This window comes from Dermacentor albipictus, chromosome 1 (assembly GCF_038994185.2).
Source record: "Dermacentor albipictus isolate Rhodes 1998 colony chromosome 1, USDA_Dalb.pri_finalv2, whole genome shotgun sequence".
NCBI lineage: Eukaryota > Metazoa > Arthropoda > Arachnida > Ixodida > Ixodidae > Dermacentor > Dermacentor albipictus.
In genome coordinates, this window is record NC_091821.1 from 294056841 (window position 1) to 294079085 (window position 22245).

At 47.8% G+C, this 22245-nt stretch overlaps 1 protein-coding gene across 6 annotated transcripts in view; it reads right to left on the reverse strand.

The window, feature by feature from the left end:
• Positions 1 to 22245, reverse strand: part of LOC135921904 (peptide transporter family 1-like) — a 785940-nt gene that overhangs the window by 399598 nt on the left and 364097 nt on the right. The window contains exon 1 of one of the 6 annotated variants that reach the window (XM_070531436.1): positions 3142 to 3267. The exons of 4 other annotated variants lie outside the window; for them this stretch is intronic. In XM_070531436.1, the coding sequence (XP_070387537.1) occupies positions 3142 to 3147 (6 nt within the window). In that variant the 5' untranslated portion in view covers positions 3148 to 3267. Of the gene's footprint in view, positions 1 to 3107; positions 3268 to 22245 lie in introns of those variants that run through there. One more of the 6 variants, XM_070531437.1, reaches the window with a different exon arrangement.

The following is a 22245-nucleotide window of genomic DNA, read 5'->3' on the forward strand; positions in this document are numbered from 1 at the left end:
GCGAAAGCAATTGCAGAGCCCTACCACGGCGCATTCGCGGCCATCTTTTTCGCAAAACAAAAGTGCTCTGCTCGCATGACAGCGCATAACACGGGGTTTGAGGAGCGTGCAACTACGATACACCGAATAACGTCGGCAACGGTCGCCTGCTCTAGTGGCCTCAGCTCAGAAGCTATGCGCCTGAGGATCAACGCAAAATTGCGCCACGTGCAACTTTCACTATATTGCTGTGTATTCTGTGGCGCCAAGTTTAATGCCCATGCATCTGAGTGACAGGAAACTCGGAGCCGCTGTCATCACGCCCCGATTACGAGGAGCTGCTGCTTCTCCGCAAGACCTGGTCTTGCGCGTCATCGTGCCAACAGTCGCCACCTCGTATTGATAGAACAACGTCGGAGGAAATCCACCACAACTGAAAGATTTGCTATCGTTTTCAATGTTCGGGTGAAACTGCCAAATTGTTAACGTACTAAGCTTCCTTATGTTATACAGATGTCTAGTCCTTTTATTTTCTTTACGTAACTAGCCCAATTACCGGTTCCCTGCAGCTTATTTTTCTTCATTTCTATGCGCGCCGCAAGACTTTTCTCGTGTCCACTCAACGACACTTACCCTTTCTGCTCCTATAAATAAAATGCTATTTGTAAATGTGCGGTCAGGCTAGAATACCACCTCTAGCACCGAATATCTGATTGTGCTATTGCGTGCAAGTGGGTTTGAGCTAAAACCAAGAAAGAAATATATGCAGTTCTAACGCACATGCTCGAACCTCTGTGACGCCAAGCTTTAGTAAAGCAATGTGCAATAACTCATAAAAATTACCGCCCCAGCACTCCGTACAGATTGTGACTCAGCGAAGCTGAAACGTGTGGCCCCGGTGTTCATCAGTGAGTTAATCACGACGGTTCACTAAACGACGGCTTGATAGGCTGCCGGAGCCTCGGTGTCCCGTTCCTGCTTGCGCTCGGCTGCACGAGCCTGTTCTTGTGCCCGGGCTGCAGCATCGGGACAGCGTAGAGGAGCTCGTTCCCCGTTTTGCTCGCGGCGTTGCTCGTCGAAAGCTGCCAGCTCAGCAGGAGTACGTATGACGCGTGGCCTACCCATTTCGGAGCCGGGGAGACACTGCTGCGCGCGCGTTCGGCTGCGACGGAGAGCAACGGCATCACTAGAGGCGCAGCTCACCCAGCACCACCTAGATAGCCCTCCGATCCATGACGTCATGTTACCTGGCCCCACTGGCATAGAATCTAATGGGGTTGCTCCCGAGTAGGCAACAGTGGTTTGGACATCACCGATGTCATCACGCCAGCCTTGGCAATGGAAATTTCGGGCCAGGTAGCGTGACGTCATGGATGGGAGTAAACAGGCCTTGTGCTATTTAGGGGGTGTTGGCTAATCGCGCGCCTCTCCTTTTTCGACCATGCACATGGGGTTGCACCGAGGGGGGGGGGGGGGCGCCACAGATGGACGGACGAATCGGCTAGCCATATACAGCTCCGCTGTAATATACCACCAACGGCGATGCGTACGACTGTGTTTGCTTTTATGTTTATGCAGCGTGCAACGCAATGCGATATTTACGCTCATCCGCCACAATGGTCGCAACTTTAATTTCATGCAGTTTATATGTTTATGCACTACACCAGTCATAATCCATGCCCAAATAAAAACACCCGCCATGGTTGCTCAGTGGCTATGGTGTTAGGCTGCTGAGCACAAGGTCGCGGGATCGAATCCCGGCCATGGCGGCCGCATTTCGATGGGGGCGAAATGAGAAAACACCCGTGTACTTAGATTTAGGTGCACGTTAAAGAACCCCAGGTGGTCGAAATTCCCGGAGCCCTCCACTATGGCGTGCCTCATAATCAGGAAGTGGTTTCGGCACGTAACCCCCTCCCCCCCTCTCCAAATAAAAACAAGAAAAAAATTATTGATCAGGCGGATTAGGAATACGAGAACGTCGAGGCAGCACGACGCTACATTTAAGGACTCTGTCACAGTGGCACATCGCCCCTTTTGGAGGATTGGCAAAGCATGGCCCCATGGCCAGTGCGGCTGGGTATTCCTCGTGACATCGCTGCGTAGACACCTCAAGTAAATTAAATAATGCGTTTAATATAATGTGATATTGCATGATAAAGTCGGGGTGCTTTTGACATTCTCGTGGGTAAACATTACACATTGGGATTTTAAGCAGGAACTCTTTTATTGCTGCGCAGAAGTGCGTTTACTAGAGCCCAACTGTTACAGGGGTCAAATTGACGGGCGCACACTCCGGCGACCGAGCGTCGACTGCACAGCGTGGCGGCGCTGCCACACGTCCCCCCGAGTGGTCGACATTAATCGGGAGTCCCCCGGCGTGCCTCACAGTGAAATCAGGATTTTCTGTTTATCCCATTACAATGTGAAAGGAGGCTAGAGGAAAAGCCGTTCGTTAGCGGTTTCATGGGTTCACGGAACTCAACCAGGAGATCGATTATACGGTGCAGTGCGTCGCCTTGCTACTCATTGGTCTCCTTGATCATGTAATCACCGCCATCGGAACGCCATCTCTTATCCCTCGTTGGCTGTTCCTTGCCACCCCCTGGATATTGTTTTTGCCACTACACTTATTTTATTGTTGCCCTCAAGTACCATGACGAATTTGCTTGAAATCGCAGCACCATTATTTGCACACGAACAAACACTGACGGAACAGTGTGCAAGCAACCTTCAGCGATAGCGTGCAGACCAGTTCCGCTTGGCTTCCTACGTGTCCTGGGTAAAATATTTACCGTGTTTATGCCTGCCTCTTTCGTCTAATAACAGCGCGGAGCTGTTGTCGTAATAGGCCTCTATCAGAGACACGTTTCCCAAGAATCGAAACCATCCGTTCAGCAGCAGTACGACACGGCTGCTAGCAACTATGCCGACAGGCGATTGTGTTTACCGGTGGCTTTGTCTACATCAGTGTCGCGGTATTTCCACTCGAATTTCAATGCCGCTGAGCCAGTTATAAAACGAACCGGTCGAGACGATCCCACACGCCGGCCATCACAACGCGAGAGTGCACGCTGCCACCATGCGCGTTCCAGCGTCAGCTGCAAGTGAACGCTGCCCAGACTCACATTTCCGCTAGAGGAGGAAAACCGGTTCACCGACCTGCATCGTCGCTCTCGCTCGGTCCGGCTCGCACGGCGCCAGCGACAGGTGTGGCGACGCGACTGTGTTTACGCTGCCTTGGGGAAGCCAAGGTTGCCCAACGCGGGCTTCCGGTGATGAGCACGCCGCCGCTTTCAGCCTTTTCAAGGGCACGTGCCAGCAGTTTTGTACACTCGGCACTGCCACTAGGGGGCCGCACACTGCGTGGATGGAACTGGATCAGCAGCGACAACCACGCGTCACGAGGCAAGACGGCTGCGAAGGCTGTCAGTGGGGACAGAAATGCTTATTTTTTTACAGTTCGCAGCAAGTGTTGCAGCCAGGAGAGGCTACGTTTCTATCCATCAGGTCTTTCAGTCTGGACGACAGCAACAAGAGAAAAAAAAGTTTCTCCAGGCAGGGCTCCTATGGGTGTACCACGTAACTAGAACCTAACTTTATGATTAGAATGGTACCTCTGGAGAAATCAGATCAACTGTGCGTTGTTCTTAGTCTTCTTGAGGTATGTTATTTTTTCAAGTGAGATTAGTTAGCGAACTATTTCCATTTCTTTAAGCAAAATTACCAATATTTCTTTTAAAGCGCAAGTCGTATGAAAAAGAAAAAAAAACGTATAACGCGTGCTGAGGAGCACGCAGTAAAGTTTCTTCCAAGAAGCCATTTTTCCGGGCTTGAAGAAAGCAGCGAAATGTGAGAAAATGACGTCACTGCGTACTCGCGCATCTGAATTGCGGTGCTTTCGATCGCGTGTCGAAAGAGCGCAAGAAAGCAAACGATTGCCAACAGCGCGCTGAAGGTCGAGATATACGGAATGATAGGCACAGCTGGACGCAAACCCACTCGTAGGAGAAAGGCGGGATTTTAAACAGCGCTGCAATCTAGACGCGCAAGCATGCAGTGACGTCATTTTGACGTGACAAGTTTTTCACTTTGGTCAGCATACAGCGTCGCTTGCTAAAAGCGCATTGAAGAAATACACGTAACACAAATATTTCTGATTTATTTGGAACTGCATTAACCACGGGCCTCAATTTGGTATCGTTGTGTAGCGAAGAAAGAAACAGCCAACCAAGTGTGGACGTTAAAGAAGACAAAGCCGACGTACACGATGCTTCATGTAATTCCATGAATGAATGTTGGTTATATCTGCATTCTGTCTCTTCTTATGTCTTCTTCGTGTACATTATTCACTGATTCCATGCCTTATTCGAACCGCATTTGACGCGCGTTTACGTCGACCTCGTATTCCGTAGCGCCGACAGTTGGTTGAGCCACGATGCTTTTTAGTTTTGGCAAGATGCAAGGTGAATCGATTCCCCAAATTGTGGAGTCTGCGGTGCAATGTGTTTGATTTTCGCCAAGTTCTGCGCTAATCAAGGCAGTGTCGCTCATGTTTGCCCATTTCTGCAACTAATTCTCACGCCTCGCTGAGGCCCACATTTCGTTGCCTTCTGCGATTCGCCACGACGCCTTGGAGGCGCATCGGGGTGTTTTTCTGGAACTTGTTACAATATGTCACGATAGTGTAAAGTTCGCCGAAAATTCGTCAGGTGAGCATGATACATTGCCAAACAAACCGGCACTCTCCCATGGTTCAAAAGGAAATCAAACATACTGACCGACATTGCGAGACGCCTACGCGTCCCTTGACCTTAGCGCAAGAAGGGGCGATTATTTATGTGTTAGGTGGCGCCGAGTTTACCTCGGGGAGGTTACCCCGTGTCCGGTTAATCGCGTTTTTAGTCGTTTTGATACGTCAAGATTCTAAGAGTTGTCTTGAAGATGGACGCTCCTCTGTAGCGATAATCGGCAACCTCGGCGGCTCGTCTTCATAGGAAGTATAAGGGGATATTGCACTAGCGGGTAAAAAAGGACACGGACAGGAACACGGAAAAGGCGCATCGAGCGCTAGACATCAGCTGGCTTTATTCTCAGGTGGACACAAATATATTGGCAAAAAGACGCGTGCTCAATCCCTGATCAATCCATGATCAATCCCTGAAGCGCATGCGCAATGGCACCCTATTCTGCAAGAATTGTATTTCCTTTGGCGTCAAAGATAAGTGTGGTTTGCTGACGCAGGCCTGTTTCTCCCGATTAAGAAGGAAGGCCTCGAGTATTTCACGCTCTTTCTCATCTGTGCTAGAAGTAATCACTTTAGCCTTTTCAAGGAGCTGCACGCAATCGTTCTCACAGCGCTTGCAATGTGCCACCAAGTGCCCAGACCCCGATGGTGCCTCGACAAGCAGCGTGTGCTCCTATAGACGAACGTTGATACTCCGACCAGTTTGACCAATGTAGCAATTTCGGCATGTCAGCGGAATTCTGTAGACCCCATTTGTACTGCACTCTACATAAGGCAGTTCATGCCTAATTGGGCAGGGTGGTTTTCGGCGAGTGGCGCCACTGAGAACTTTGCAATGTTTCCCGAGTTTATTGGGTGTCGTGAGCCCAACTCGGACATTGCCTCTCTCCGCCGCCGTTTTAAAGCGGTGTGTCAGCTGGTGAATACAGGGCAGTGCCACGCACCTAGCACGCTCGAGAGCTTGACGCGCAATCGTCAACGCCTGATCACCAGCTTTAACCACTTTTGTCAGGCCTTCAGCCACGGACGCAACAAGTTCCCTGGGGAACCCTGCCTTTGTCAGGGGAACTGCCTGTATTTACAGGCAGGCTATTTACACAGGCAAAGGCTATTTACACTGGTGCCAGACAGCCAGGCCGACACTCGCCCGCGCCAAGGTACAGACCAACTTCGTCGTTCTCGCGGCGGCTCGTCTCTTGAGTATCTCCCGATAATATCGTAATAATATGTACTCTTTCATGAACATTGTGCGAGAAGGACTTGTCCAGGGCAGCACGTAAGCATGTCTTGGTAATCCCGGTCTTTACTAATTTGCAGTGGGCCGAATCAGTGGGCCGAATTAAAGAGGAACAGATTCGTGCGCTCATCGCTACGTTTGGTTCCTCGTGACATAGTGATGGTGACACAAACATGGTATCAATGTGAATAGGAAGTTCTTAAGTTGCCCGGCTACGCAACATTACTTTATGAATCGGTCATGTCGAAGAGGAGGTGGCGTTATGTTAATTGCAAAAACCACGCTCCGTTGCAACATTGTTGCACCCTTTTCCCTTGTTACGTTAGATTATGAAGTACTAACTGTTCAGTGCAATGATAATGTTTCCTGCGTCCTCTATCGACCACCAGGATCGAACACGCACAACTTTCTCTCTTTTATGGAAAAATGCTCATGCTGGGTGACTGATAACGGTTCCCAATTAATTCTGGAAGACAACCTAAACATTGATTTTTAAAGGCTTCTACTCCTCGAGAAGAACTTAGCAAGACAATCGAATCAAATGGTTTTGAAAATGTTATAAATAGTCCGACTCGTGCTTCAACAGATACATCGACATTGATTGACGTCTTCATAACCAGCATCCACCATTCTAACATTTAACTGATGTTGTGAGTGCTCATATAAGTGATCGGCGTCCAATATTTCTTTTCATGACCCAGTGTTCATCTTCAACACGCAAACACCGTTTCCCAGAAATGGTTCGTGATGTCAATATGCAAAGCCAAAACATGAAGTCTTTTCGCGACGCAATATCGCTAATAGATTCGTCAGAACTGATGGGTACCAGTGATCCAGAAACTGCTTATGAATACTTTTCCGCTAGCTTCAAGGATACCTATGATAAATGCTTCAAATAGAAAGTATTTAAACCGGCACGTAAAGGCGAAAAACCATGGATAAATAAAAACTGCGTCCGTGAAATTCGTGCCATAAACCGCCTCTACAAAACATTTGTTGACACCAGGACTGGGAAAAGTTTGCATGAATTTAAGGTACAAAGGAACAAAGCAAATAGTCTTTTGCGTAGAGAGAAGAGACAGTATTTGGATCATTTGATCAATAATGACGTAATAAAGGAATCTGATGTTGTCTGGAAGCGTATTAATGGTTTTCTTGGGCGAGAAGATATGAACACGAATATAACAGAAATCACATTAAATGATAAAGCTTTATCAAATGAGACGCTCGCCAATATATTTAATAACTATTGGACAACCTTAGTAAAGAATACTCATGATCCTAATTATGTGAATTATCTTGGCTGCACGACTAGACAATCTGCATATTTAGCGCCTACTACGCAAAATGAGGTATTTGCTACTTTTATGTCTATCAAACACAGCAGATGTTGTGACGTCAACGGATTCGAGATCATGCCAATTAAGCATGTCCTGGACTTGATTCTACGTGCATTAGTACACATATGCAACTTGATATTGCTACGGAATAGTATTACCAATGACGAAGAGGCGAGCAATAAGAAGACGACGACGACGATTGGAGGCTAGCCCGGGCTGTTGCCTCTTGGCCAAGTGCGGCGTAATACACTGTAAATATACTTGTACATAGCTTTTCATCTGCGTCTTCTTACGTAACATATCTGGTGGAGGTGGACATTCCCTGTACCTCGTCACGGACCTTCGCAGTGGACGGTACGTCGAGCCTAGCTTCATGGCTCCCGGTCACGACAACCCGACTCCGCCGGCTCCGACACCTGCTGCCACTCGGACGACCTACATCACTCTCCCCGCTCCCCTTGATCCTGGCGTATTCTCGGGAAAAGATGGGGAAGACGTCGATGACTGGATCAGCCTGTACGAACACGTCAGCCGCAACAACCGGTGGGACCCTACTATCATGCTCGCCAACGTAGTCTTTTACCTCAGTGGCACACCTCGAGTTTGGTTTCGTACGCACGAAGATGAGCCCACCAGTTGGGATTCGCTCAAGCAAAAGCTCCAAGACTTCTTTGGCAACCCCTACAGTCACCAACTTGCCGCGCAGAAGGCGCTCTCCGGCCGTGTGCAGACGTCAACAGAGCCCCATGTAACGTACATTCAGGACGTCTTGGCTCTGTGCCGCAAAGTTGATGCACACATGACTGAATCAGACAAGCTATCCCACATCCTCAAAGGCATTGCCGATGACGCCTTCAACTTGCTCGTATTCAACAACGTCGCGACGGTGGATGCTGTTATAAAAGAGTGCCGCCGCCTGGAACTCGCTAAAAGCCGACGTATCGACCAGCAGTTTGGCCGTTTCCCCAGCACCCCAGGGACATCTTCCTGTACCGACGCTCCTCGTCCCAACAACACTGGCGATATTACCAAGATCGTCCGGCGTGAGATTGAGGCCACCTATCCGACTGCCTTCGACGCCAGCCCCACCAACGCACCTGCAGTCACGGCTTGCCTGATCCAGGCAGTTGTCCGCCAGGAGTTCGAAAACATGGGCCTTCACACCATCTGCTCGGCCCATCGCCCTGATACTCATCCGGCTTCTTCCATTCCACCCCGTCGCGCATCTTCTTACCCACCACACTTCCACAACCCATCTGAATGGCGCACTGTTGACGACAAGCCCATTTGTTTTCACTGCCGTCGCATCAGGCACATTTCTCGGCACTGTCGAAGTCGCTGGACTTCCCCGACCAGGTCTGCTTATACTGCCTACTCTCGCCCCTCAGGTGGCCCTTCTCGTCCCTATGCCGCACGTTCCGATAATGCCACCACTGACTCTCCTGCGCCGAACCGCCCCTATTCTCGTTCACCTTCGCCCCAACGACGATAATCTCGCTCTCTCCAGCCCTGTCGCTCCTTTTCGCCGACTCCCTTCGGACGCCGCTCCCAGCCAAAAAACTAGATGATGCAGCGCCTCGAGGTGACGCTGCATTGCTGCCTACACCGCCAAATCCTCTACTGACGTTGCCCTCTCATCTGAACCTTCTTGACGTGCAAGTCGACGGTGTTCCTGTATCTGCTCTCATAGACACTGGGGCGCATTTCTCGGTAATGAGCACTGACCTTCATACTCACCTGAAAAAAATAACCACGCCCGCCACGACGCATGTTGTCCGCGTCGCCGATGGCGGAACAGCCCCCGTAATTGGTATGTGTGCCGCCCGTGTCTCCTTCGCCGATCGCTCCACAATTGTGCTATTCACAGTCATCGCCCACTGTCCCCACGACATAATCCTCGGCTTAGACTTCCTCTCCGCACATTCTGCTCTTATCGATTGTTCCGCCAGTACTCTCCGCCTTGACCTGCCTGTTCTGGATCCCGCTGAACCACACCCCAGCCATTTCAGTTCCGTCGACTTCGTTCGCTTGCCACCTTCGGCACTGACTTGCGTTGACCTAGTGTCATCCCCACCAGTGCCCGACGGTCCCTATATCGCGGCTCCTATGCAAGACGTCCTCCTTACACACGGGATCACGGTACCTCATACCGTTTTATCTATTACGGCGAATTGAGTTTGCCTGCCAGTGGTCAATTTTGGCTTGACGACACAAGTGCTGCCACGCGTGATGTGTCTGGCCCAGCTTTGCTCATTCGAGGACCACTCAATAGCATCTATTGAGGTAGACGACAATTCAGCCGATCCTCCTCTACCATCGCAGTCGACGCCTTGTACCATCGCCAACTTACAGAAAATGATTGCGCCCGACATGCCGTCCGAGCACGATCGTGAGCTCTACCGTGTTCTGTTTTCTACAACGATATTTTTTACTTTAACGATCGTCCTTTGGCCCAAACTACAGCTGTTAAATATCGCATTAATACCGCCGATGCCCCTCCTATTCATCGCCGCCCGTATCGATTGTCACCGGCTGAGCGTCAAGTTATTCACGCAGAAGTTCGCAAAATGCTTGCCAAGAACATCATAGAACCGTCATGTAGTCCATGGGCGTCACCTGTTGTACTGGTAAAAAAGAAGGATGGGTCATGGCGCTTTTGCGTGGATTATCGGCACCTTAACACGGTTACGAAAAAGGACGTGTATCCCTTACCTCGGATCGATGACGCCCTTGACTGCCTCCATGGTGCTCGCTACTTCTCCTCTATTGACCTCCGCTCCGGCTACTGGCAGATTGCCGTGGACGATCTCGACCGCGAGAAGACTGCTTTTCTTACTCCGGACGGTCTTTATCAATTCAAAGTGATGCCGTTCGGTCTATGTAACGCTCCTGCCACTTTTGCACGCATGATGGACTCCCTTGTTCACGGTTTCAAATGGTCCACATGCCTGTGCTACTTCGACGACGTCATAGTATTCTCCCCAACGTTCGCTACGTACCTCGAGCGCCTCTCGGCAGTCCTGGACGTTTTTCGTCGCGCCGGTCTGCAACTGAAGGCATCGAAGTGCCAATTCGGCCGTCGCCAGATTACCGCCCTTGGGCATCTCGTTGACGCGAACGGAGTGCAACCGGACCCAGGTAAGATCCATGCTGTTACGCACTTCCCTGTTCCGAAGTGTGTCAAGGATGTGCGCAGCTTCATCGGCCTTTGTTCCTACTTCCGCCGGTTCGTGAAACATTTTGCGGCCATAGCACGACCACTAACCGAGCTTTCGAAAAAAGACGCCCCTTTCCAGTGGGGCGATAACGAGGCCTCTGCATTCTCGTATCTAATCGACGTTCTCACAACGCCGTCCTTTCAGGACCATTTCGATCCTTCTGCGCCTACAGAAGTCCGTACTGATGCCAGTGGTCACGAAATTGGCGCAGTACTGGCACAACGCCAACGCGGCAATGACCGTGTTATCGCTTACGCCAGCAGGCTCCTCTCACCCTCTGAGCGCAACTATTCCATCACTGAGCGTGAGTGTCTGGCCCTAGTTTGGGCGGTTGCGAAGTTCCGCCCATACTTATATGGCCGACCCTTTTCCATTGTCACAGACCATCACGCGCTTTGCTAGTTATGCTCACTGAAAGATCCTACAGGAAGACTTGGTCGCTGGGCCTTACGCCTCCAAGAATATTCATATACTGTCACCTACAAATCTGGCCGACTACACAAGGACACTGACTGCCTGTCTCGTTACCCGGTAGACGAGCCTGACGACGCCGACAGTAGTACCGCCAACGGCATTTTCTCTGTGTCTGCCTTCGCTAACATCGCCGATGAGCAGTACCGAGACCTATCGCTGCGAGCACTTATCGAGCGTCTGCGCTCTACACCTACCGACGCATTCGTTCGCCGATATGTCCTTCAGGGCGGCATTCTGTACCGAAGGAACTTCCTTCCTGATGGATCTGATCTTCTTCTTGTCGTGCCAAAACATCTACGACTGGCTGTGCTCTTTGAGATGCATGACGCACCCTCTGCAGGACATCTTGGGGTAACCCGCACATACGACCGCGTCCGCCACCACTTCTATTGGCCTGGTCTCGCTCACTCCGTCCGACGCTATGTTGCTGCCTGTGATACCTACCAGCGTCGGAAAACACCTCAGATGCTACCTGCCGGTCATCTCCAGCCGATCACCATCCCTGTGGAACCGTTCTTTCGTGTTGGATTAGACCTCCTCGGTCCCTTTCCCACGTCATCCTCTGGGAACAAATGGGTAGCCGTCGCAATGGATTACGCCACCCGATACGCTATCACGCGGGCTCTCCCTACTAGTTGCGCCACTGACGTCGCGGACTTTCTCTTGCGTGACATTATCTTTCTTCATGGCGCCCCGCGACAGCTGCTCACTGACCATGGTCGTAACTTCCTCTCGAAAGTTATCGCCGACATTGTACGTTCCTGCTCCACTCAACACAAGCTGACTACCTCATACCATCCTCAAACCAATGGCCTGACAGAGCGGTTAAACCGTACTCTTACCGATATGCTGTCCAAGTACGTTTCCAAGGACCACCACGACTGGGACATTGCCCTTCCTTACGTCACATTTGCTTATAATTCTTCCCGGCACGACACCGCCGGATTTTCTCCCTTTTATGTACTCTACGGTCACGAACCGACCTTGCCCCTTGACACGGCACTTCCTCCTGCTTCGATCTCAACAAGTGAGTATGCACGCGACGCCATCGCTCTCGCCACCCATGCACGCCAGCTTGCCCGTGCTCGACTGACGGCCTCACAAACCACTCAGCAGTGTCAGTACAACGCCCGCCATCGTGACGTACAGTTTTCGCCTCGTGCGCTCGTGCTCCTGTGGTCGCCCTCTCGTCACGTCGGACTTTCAGAGAAGCTCCTTTCGCGATACACAGGGCCCTACCGCGTGCTGCGCCAGGTGACGCCTGTGACTTACGAAATTGCTCCTGAGGGTTCAACCTCATCCTCTCCTCTGGCATCTAGTGATGTCATGCATGTCAGAAGGCTCAAGGCCTACTACACTGCTTCCGAGTCCGATCTTTAGTCGCTCTGGGACGGCGCTTTTGCCGCCGGGGGCAGTGCTACGGAGTAGTGTTACCAATGACGAAGAGGCGAGCAGTAAGAAGACGACGACGACGATTGGAGGCTAGCGCGGGCTGTTGCCTCTCGGCCAAGTGCGGCGTAATACGTTGTAAATATACTTGTATATAGATTTTCATCTGGGTCTTCTTACGTAACAATATTTTCCAGGGGCTTATTCCCGGAATGACTTCAGGTTGCGAAGGTAGCAGTTTTGCGCAAAGGTGGTGATAAAAACATGTTACGAACTACCGACCAATATCATCTTTCCCCTTTTTTCTAAAGGTATAGAAAAACTAGTACATGCCCGAATCACATCGTTTCTTATGAAACACGACTTTATCACTAGTATGCAATATGGCTTTGTGAAAGGGCATTCGACAGAAACTGCCTTACTTACTCAAAAGGAAATTGCATTGCAGTCGTTTGAACAGCTATTATGTGCTCTGGGTATCTTTGTTGATTATTTGAAGGCGTTCGATTCTATAAATCATGCTACACTGCTCAACAATCTAGAACATTATCACTTTCGTGGCATATTTCTTGAATTAATAGAGTCGCATCTTCAACACCATACGCAACAAGTAATCATAGAACGATATGTGTCGAATTTAAAGCCAGTTGACGCGGGAGCACCAAAAGGAAGTATCCTGGGGCCTCTGCTTTTTTTGTATTTATATTAATTACTTAGTTAATGACGCAGCATAGTGAATTGTCAGACATTGAGGTTTCAAATACTTCCAATTCTCATTTTATTGATGCCGGTGCGTCGTCACAAAATGATACACCGGTCTCTTGCACGGAATATATATTAACTCGATGTTCTTCTACGTTGTTCTTGGCGCCTACTGAACAGCACGAGATACAGACTATAATCTTATTGTTGAAAGACAGTTGTGCTTCAGGTGAAGATGACACAAAAGTGAAGCCGTTGAAAGCCGTCAGTGAAATTGCAAGCATGTTTCTTGCACATATCTGCAACTTAATTCTTTCTAACGGTGTGTTTCCAGATAAGATGAAGCTAGCCCGGGTGACTGCCATTCATAAATGTGGCCCAGGTAACGACATGAATAACTACAGGCCAATATCTGCTCTTTCTGCGTTCGCGAAAATTGCTGAGTATGTAATTAATAGAAGACTTTGCGAGTTTCTAAACACGTATAAAATAATAGCTCAGGAACAATATGGTTTCTGTAAGACTAAATCTTCAGCAACCGCTTTACTTGAAATAAAAGAACAAATCCTTGACAACATAGAAAACCGAATGTTAACTCTAGGTATCTTTCTAGATTTTAGGAAGGCCTTCGATTGCGTGCAACATGATGTCCTCTTGAAAAAGCTACCTCTTTATGGAATTCGTGGTGTCGCATTATCCTTAATAAAAAGCTATCTCACCTCTAGAACACAGTACACAACAATAAATGGAGTTAGTTCCGAAATTCAGCACATTAAGTACGGCGTGCCGCAAGGATCCGTCTTGGGGCCTGTTTTATTTTTACTCTATATTAATGATATTGTCAATACTCAAGGCTGTTTCAATATTATATTATATGCGGATGATACTAACGTGTTCTTCTCAGGAAGGGAAATATGAAATCTTTTTGAGAAAGCTAACATCTGGTTACAGCAACTAAGCTTGTGGCTAAATGCGAATAAACTCCAATGAAACATAACTAAAACTAAGTATCTAGTGTTTAAATCAAAAGGAACAATAATCCACCCTCCGCTAACACTCCAATTTCAGAAGGTCAACCTCGAACAGGCACCAACAGCCAGATTTTTAGGAATAATATTCCATGAAACTATGTCCTGGTAGACGTTCTTAGAAAAAATATTGCTCGTGCTGCCGGTGTGCTAAACAGGTTGCGATATTTGCTACCGATAAATGTGAAGCGTAATATTCACAACGCGCTTATACATTCTCGATTAACTTATTGTTTTCTAGTTTGCTCAACCACTGCACAAACTAACTTAAGATCAATTCAAACACTCCAAAACCGCGCACTGCGCGCGATAGGTAACTTAGAACGTACTGATACCACTAAACCATACTATAACAAATATAAAATATTAAGAGCATCAAAACTTCACACTTACAAATTATTCCTCGAAATTTCACAGCAATTCTGGGAAGACAAATGTTCCTTCCAAAGCAAATACCATGGCAGAATGACAAGCTATAACCTCAGGAAAACTGTGATAGAAAAACCACGTTGCAGAACAAAATACGGAGATCAAAAACTAGCAGTTGCACTTCCTTGCCTTCTAAACGACTACCCCTTGGTATTAGGCCTGCTAAATTCTGGAATTTCAAAGCAAAGCTTTAAGGAAACGGTAAAAGAATTATTACTGTCTGAAGTCTAATAGAAATGTTCAACTGCAGGTATATAAAATTTCGTACATGTTTCTTTCTTGTTGTTGTTCTTAGAAAACTGTGTAAACTTTACCCTTTCAACTACAGGTATAGAAAATTTCGTACATGTTTTTTTTTTTCTTGTTGTTCTTCAAGTGATTAGAAAACTATAGACTTCCCCCTTTTTTCTTTCTTCTTACGCGAATTGTGTACTCAAGTGTTAGAAAATGTGTACTAGTTTAATTTCATGTGTGACCTCCTTAAAGCCTGCCACTGCCATTTTGCTGCCAATGTACGGGTGGCACGGCCTAGTCAGGCAAATGTTTGCCTTTAGCCGTGTCCCCTAGGGCAATCAGTTCATTGTCCTAAATAAATCAATAAAGAAAGAAAGAAAGAAAGAAAGAAAGAAAGAAAGAAAGTTACTATTGATAATAATGTGAAATTTATTATGCACGCGGATGGCACAGCTAGTCTGGCTACCGCACCGAATTCCACAGATGCTATCGGTATCGGAAATGAGGCACTAACAAAACTGTCCTCGTGGTACACCGCAAATTCACTTAGTATAACTACTACGAAAACAACAGCTGTTCAGTTCAGACCGAGAAATCGTAATGTCGCTGCAGACTTAACATTACAACTTAATAATTCTATTATTCCGATTGTACCTACTGTTAAATGCCTTGGGGTTGTATTCGAACAACATATGCCGTGCAACTTGCATGTGGAGTTAGTCGCTGCTAAAATATCCCCTGTGAGTGGAATTTTGTGCAGGTTAAGATATTTTCTCCCGAAAAGCATCAAGCTTCTTCTATACAAGTCCTTGCTTCCCAGTCAAATTACCTATTGCCATCTTGTTTGGGGCATTACAACACTTTTATCACCACATTACACAGAATACAAAAGAAGGGCGTCCCTAGTATTCTGGATGTACTCCACGACACACATACGCGCCCACTTTTCAAAAAACTGAATTTACTTCCTATGCCTGATATTTATGAGCAAACACTCATTCACCGGTATAAGAGCGGTATTAACAGAAATAATACCAAGTTAAATAAAATCTCGAACATAAAACGCAGAGATGGGAAGCTAAATACGCGCACTTGCGAAATCTGGGGCATGCCACGGGCAAGGGCCAACTACACCTACCAAATGTTGTGCTTTACATTACCGTCTTGTCTAAACAATATCTACACTGTATAACTTTCAATATTGCGCTTTTTACTTGTGTTTTCTTCACTTCTGCAAGCGGAAAGAAATTGTGTTTTTGGTAACAGTGTATTTGCCGAATTGTGCATTGCAGTATGTATTGTGTGACACAAATATCGATTTCATATATGTATAATGCGCATTCGTAATTAGCGTTAATTCTTTTTTCTCTCAGTTTCAATTGTACGTGGGTGTTATATGCACTATATTGACACGTGTACTTGTCTTCATCGGGCGACCCGTTTCACCGCCTAACAGATGTTATCGCAGAGCGCAGGATGCGCTTGCATGCGTCGGAAGATTGTTGAATGTTATCGATGGTTCCATCCACTGTCTGTGACCGAACCTTGTGTAATCTGATTGCATGTGTGCGCGACGCGAATAATGTAGAACTTTGTGGAAGGCGCGCTGGTCCCAGCGATTAGTCTGGAACATTCGACGATTGATGTATAAAAGCCGAAGCGCTTGACCGGTTGACAAAATTTTCCACGAACGCCGACTGTGTTCGCCGCTGTCGCCGTTCTTTGAGTGAACCCTGTTTTTGAGGGCACAAGTTCACCCAGTAAAACAGGCTGCACTCAAAGAACGGCGACAGCGACGAACACAGTCGGCGATCGTCGAAAATCTGATCAACGGGTCAAGCGTGTCGGCTTTTATACATCAGTCGTCGAATGTTCCAGAGTAATCGCTGGGACCGGCGTGCCTTCAGCAAAGTTCTACATTGCTACACACATGCAATCAGATTACACAAGGTTCGGTTACAGACAGTGGATTAAACCATCGATAACATTCCAGAAACTTTCGACACATGCAAAAGCGTCCTGCGCTGTGCGATAGCATTTGTGAGGCGGTGAAACGGGTCGCCCGATGAAGACAAGTACACGTGTCAATATATACATTGTTTCACTCGAATTCATTTTACACACACACACACACACACACACACACACACACACACACACACACACACACACACACACACACACACACATATATATATATATATATATATATATATATATATATATATATATATATATATATATATATATGTATATATATGTGTGTGTGTGTATATATATATATATATATATATATATATATATATATATATATGTTTGTGTGTGTGTGTGTGTGTGTATGTGTGTGCGTGTAGGTTATGTCTGTCACTCATGTTATTGGGACTTAGGTGATTCTAGCTGAATATGTAACAGCTCACGTTATGCTCTGTCACTGCCTGTTAAAAAGGGCTGCGGACCTCGTCAAGCCATACAAAGGCTTCTTGTTCGCGGTCGTCAACATTTTCGTGTTGAAATAAAGTGAATTGAAAATTCAGTATACTTCATTTTCTTTTTTCTCGACCTTGGCTGGTATATATAACAAACCCGCGAGTCGCTGAAGAGAAACCGAACATCCAAGAACTATAGGCTATCCTCGTTGCTAAGCTCATGGGTGAAGGTCAGACGTTGAGGGCATGACTCAGAACAGCTAACGTCATTTGGACTACCACCTTGTTTCGAACCTCTTCACCAATCGTCAAGAAAATGATAAAATGATAAATGAAAAAAATTAATGAATGAAAAATAAATGAAATGAGAAAATGAGAAAAGAAAGGCAGGGAGGTCCTGCTTAACCTCCCTGCCTTTCTTTTATCATTTTCTCTCTCTCTTGACCAATGGCCGCGACAATCAGAAAGTCATTAACGTACATGCATGTACAGGCAGGTACGTGTATATGTACAGGCGAACCGCCTGTACATATAAAGGCAGTTCCCCTGACAAAGGCAGGGTTCCCTAGGGAACTTGTGGCATCCGTGGCTGAAGGTCTAACAAAAGTGGTTAAAGCTGGTGAGCAGGCGTTGACGATTGCGCGACAAGCTCATGAGCGGGCTAGGTGAGTGGCACTGCCCTGTATTCACCAGCTGACACACCGCCTTAAAACGGCGGCGGAGAAATGCAATCCCAGAGTTGTGCTCATGGCACTGGATAAACTCGGGAAACATTGCAAAGTTGTCAGTGGCGCCACTCGCAGAAAAACACCCTGTCCAATTAAGAATGAACTGCCTTATGTGGAGTGCAAGACAAATGGGGTTTACAGAATTTCGCTTTCATGCGGAAGTTGCTACACCAGCCAGTTTGGACGGTGTATCAACGTTCGTCTATAGGAGCACACGCTGCTTGTCGAGGCACCATCGGGGTCTGGGCACTTGGTGGCACATTGCAAGCGCTGTGAGAACGATTGCGTGCCGCTCATTGATGAGACTCGACTGATTACTTGTAGCACAGATCAGGAAGAGCGTGAAATACTCGAGGCCTTCCTTGTTTATCGGGAAAAGCAGTCCTGCGTCAGCAAACCAAACTTATCTTTGACGGGAAAAGAAATAAAATTCTTGCACAATAGGGTGCCATTGTGCATGCGCTTCAGGGATTGATCATGTAGCACGCGTCTTTTTGCCAATATATTTGTGTCCACCTGAGAATAAAGCCAGCTGATGTCTAGCGCTCGATGTGCCTTTTCCGTGTTCCTGTCCGTGTCCTTTTTTACGCGACAGTGGAATGTCCCCTTATACGGATAACCACCAACTAGCCCAGCTTTCTGCCTTAAGTCCATAGGTAGCACAAGCATAGGAGCCAAGCCCCAGCCATCCACGTGTGCGACAGGCTCGGGCGCCACCTGCAAATGGTCTGCCCCCTTTGCAAAACCAACTGGCCAACTACGATTAGGGAGCGATTGCGAAATTAGGCCGTAATACGCCCACTATACCTGTAAGTGAAGCATGTAGGCTTTCTATGCGTGAATAAACGCACCTTGTGCATTTGGTTACGTAATTTTTGTCACCTAGTGCCCATACACAGCACGCACAAGTCTTTTTGCGCATTCCACTGCTGTTGTGTCTCTAAAGCAGCCAACACGATTTTTTTTCTCCCGAACCCGTGAAAAAAAGCACGTAAGAAATAACGCTACGGAAATGACATTATTAGGTTCTTATGAGGAGGCTCCACAACTTTTCCAATAATACTTATGACTTGAAACAGACATTGAAAATTTTGCATAAAAATGTCCCCAACCATCTGAAAAATACACGGCAAGAAATTGAGAAACACAAGAACACTACGAACAGTACGCCGTTTGTCTCATTCGGAAAAAGTGTACGAATCTATTTTTAAAGGCTGGTGCTTATACTCGGCGGCACTTTATACTCGGGGTTTATTACACGCATACCGGTGTAGGCTTCAATGAAAGAGCATCAGGACGTTGGCATTCATGTATTTATCGCACGCGTTTGTACATGTCGTTGCATATCGCGCTACATTTCGTGCACATTGTTGCATCCATTGTTGCAACCATTGTTAAACGTGCTCTGGGATCTTTTCAGTGCGATCGTTGAGTCAAATAACTTTAGATTAGCAAGCAGACGACGCGTGGTCAAGTCGCATTTCGAAAGGCACGTTTCTCGTGCTTCGCGACACAGCGTGCGTCGAGCGCTCCACCATTCGCCTCAACACGAGACGTTGTATCCTGGCTGCTCTCATTCTGAGCGAGTTGGCATCAAAATTATCGAAAACAAAGGCGCGTTTCCCGCTTCAGAGAAACAAACGCATGTGATTCACATCACGTGGTGCGTCCCAGAAGCGACCGGAGATGGCGGGTTGGCAATATGGCGCGCGCATTTCCATCGGTGATATTTGACCACTTCTCGGCGTGTGCATGGCGCTTTCTATTCTGGACAGCCATTATGGCTCTCTCATTGGGTGTCGTGACTCGACGTATATATTCTTTAAATTAGAGCCAATCGACTAGACGACACGTGATGGAAAGCATTCCTCCAGGGAATCTTTTCTCGCGTCCTCATGGCGAGCGATGTTGCGCGCAAAGGGCTAATGAACGGTGGCGCGCACTTTGCAAACACACATTCCGTGATGCTGCCTTTTTGATTGGCTCAAGAAATAGCCCCTGGGTACGGCGCGGGCGCGGACATTTGTCGTAGCGCAGAGCTGCCATGGTGCAATAATTTGGGAGCGCGCAGAATATCCTAATTCGCGGCCATGTGTAATGGCGACCGAGCGGACTGTGCATCGCCGCATTTCAGGGCGTGAATTTTTCATGCTGATGATTCATGCTCATAGCGTCTGCATAGCTATCGGGAGATGCTGGCATGCGTGGTATATAGAAATCTTTTTTTTTTCACAAGAAGCATTTCCCTGGAATACTACTGGCCTATCGCCTGAAGCTTGTTACTTCACACAGTTTTGATTACTGCCTTTGTATTGTAATTAGGATAAATTACATTTCACGTCATTACAAGTTATGACAACGGCGGTGTTCTAATTTATTATAGAGATGCACGCTAACTTGCCCAAGTACATATATTCCGGAGGCCGCGGCTTCGATCGCAGCTGCATTTTAAGAGGAGCGAAAAGCGCTCGTGCACTCATGTTAAGGTGCACGTTCCGTCAAAATTAATAGGCAGTCACATCGTGCAGGCAGAATGCCACAACGTACTCGGCAGCGTCTCTCGGGCGACCGAACAGCGCAGGAGATGAGCGGCGCATACTTTCGTCGCATGCGGGATATGCTCGCTATCTTGCGGTCGCACTGCGTTCCCTTTTTCAAAGTATCGCGTTTGGCCTCGTGCAGCAGACCACGGTTGCACACAACGCTGGTCTGAAAGACGACGAACAAACGTTGCGCTTTGAGCTTTCCGCATAAGGTTCGCTGCTTACACTCTCTGACATCAAGATTGCGTCTGGGCCGCTATTTTGTAGCGATGCCTTATGCCCTATTCTATGCTATTCTTATCATCCACAACACACGGCCGCCTCATCCCGTTCATAATGTGGGGACACCATCGCTCTGACCACTGGCCAAGAGCGAAAAGCCTGAAAAGGCATAGAATCGGAAAAGGCATCGCAACAAAATACCGGCCCCAAAAGCGAATCTTGAGCTTACGTTGGTCGACGACATGCCCCGCGGAAACTGCCCCGTGTCTGGGTCATTGGCCTCATGCGGCATAGTGGGCGCAACGATTGTGATAAGACGGCCGAGCCGCTGTCACAAACGGTTGCGCGGCTCGTCGCCGGCAGGAATGTCGTGGTCTTATCAAGACCAATGTGCTTCTTCCAAAGCAATGCAACCATGAAACGCGTTTCTTCCTACTCCCGCACTGCAAAATAATCTAGATTCTTGTGAGGGTGTAAATTATTCTACAGTGTGCGCACATGCGGCTAGCCGGTCGAAAAAATTGCTGCGCAAAACAATATGGCGCCGAAAACAAGTGAAATTTATGTTTTTTTTTTCATGTTCTCTTTGGCCTATAGGATTGAAACAGCTGCGATAAACATAACAAATAACAAGTTAGTTTATTGATCATCACAGCAGTATCGAATGCGATAGTAAATTCGTAGAGAGCTATATAGGAATTAAGGATAGTAGTGCTATCGGCCGTATAGGCTTATAAACATTCGCGTACTAACTAAATTAATGAGCATGGTGTCACGCGCGCACAAGAAAACATGAGCACATTTCGCTTGGCGACCCCAGAAATTCAAAAATCTCGAGTGAGGAAGCGCGACAGCCACAGCGAGCGGATTCACCTTCGTGCTGCCTGCCGCTTCAACGCCAACCAAGCGACGGAAACAGCGCCCACGAGGCTAGTACCTTTCGGTGCAGTGAGACCCTGCGCTCACTGAGATCGCCTTCAAGACAGGGGCCGCCGCCGGGCTTTTAAACCCCTCTCCACGATTTTTGATTGCGCTTGACGGAAGGTGGCCAGCTGCTGTCCTGCCGGCGAGATTGAGCCACCATCGTCGGCTCACCCTCACACGCGTTTACTCGCACATACAGCCTTCAATGCCAGGGTAGGCAAGAAGCAGGCTGGAGACAAGTCAGTGGGGCAACATGGCATAGGCTCTAGGAATAGCAGAAAGAGTTACTAGTAGAGTTTGCAGAACAGAATAATATGCGGATAATGAATACGTTCTTCCACAAGCGGGATAGCCCAAAGTGACCGTGGAGGAGCCCGAATGGCGGGCGATAGTATAGATTAAATAGATCTCATCCTCTGCGCTAACCCTGGCATCATACAAGTGGACGTGCTCGGCAAGGTGCGCTGCAGTGACCATAGGATGGTAAGAACTCGAATTAGCCTACACTTGAGGAGGAAACGGAAGAAACTGGTACATAGGAAGCCGATCAATGAGTTAGCGGTAAGAGGGAAAACAGAAGAATTCCAGATCAAGCTACAGAGCAGGTAATGAGCTTTAACTCAGG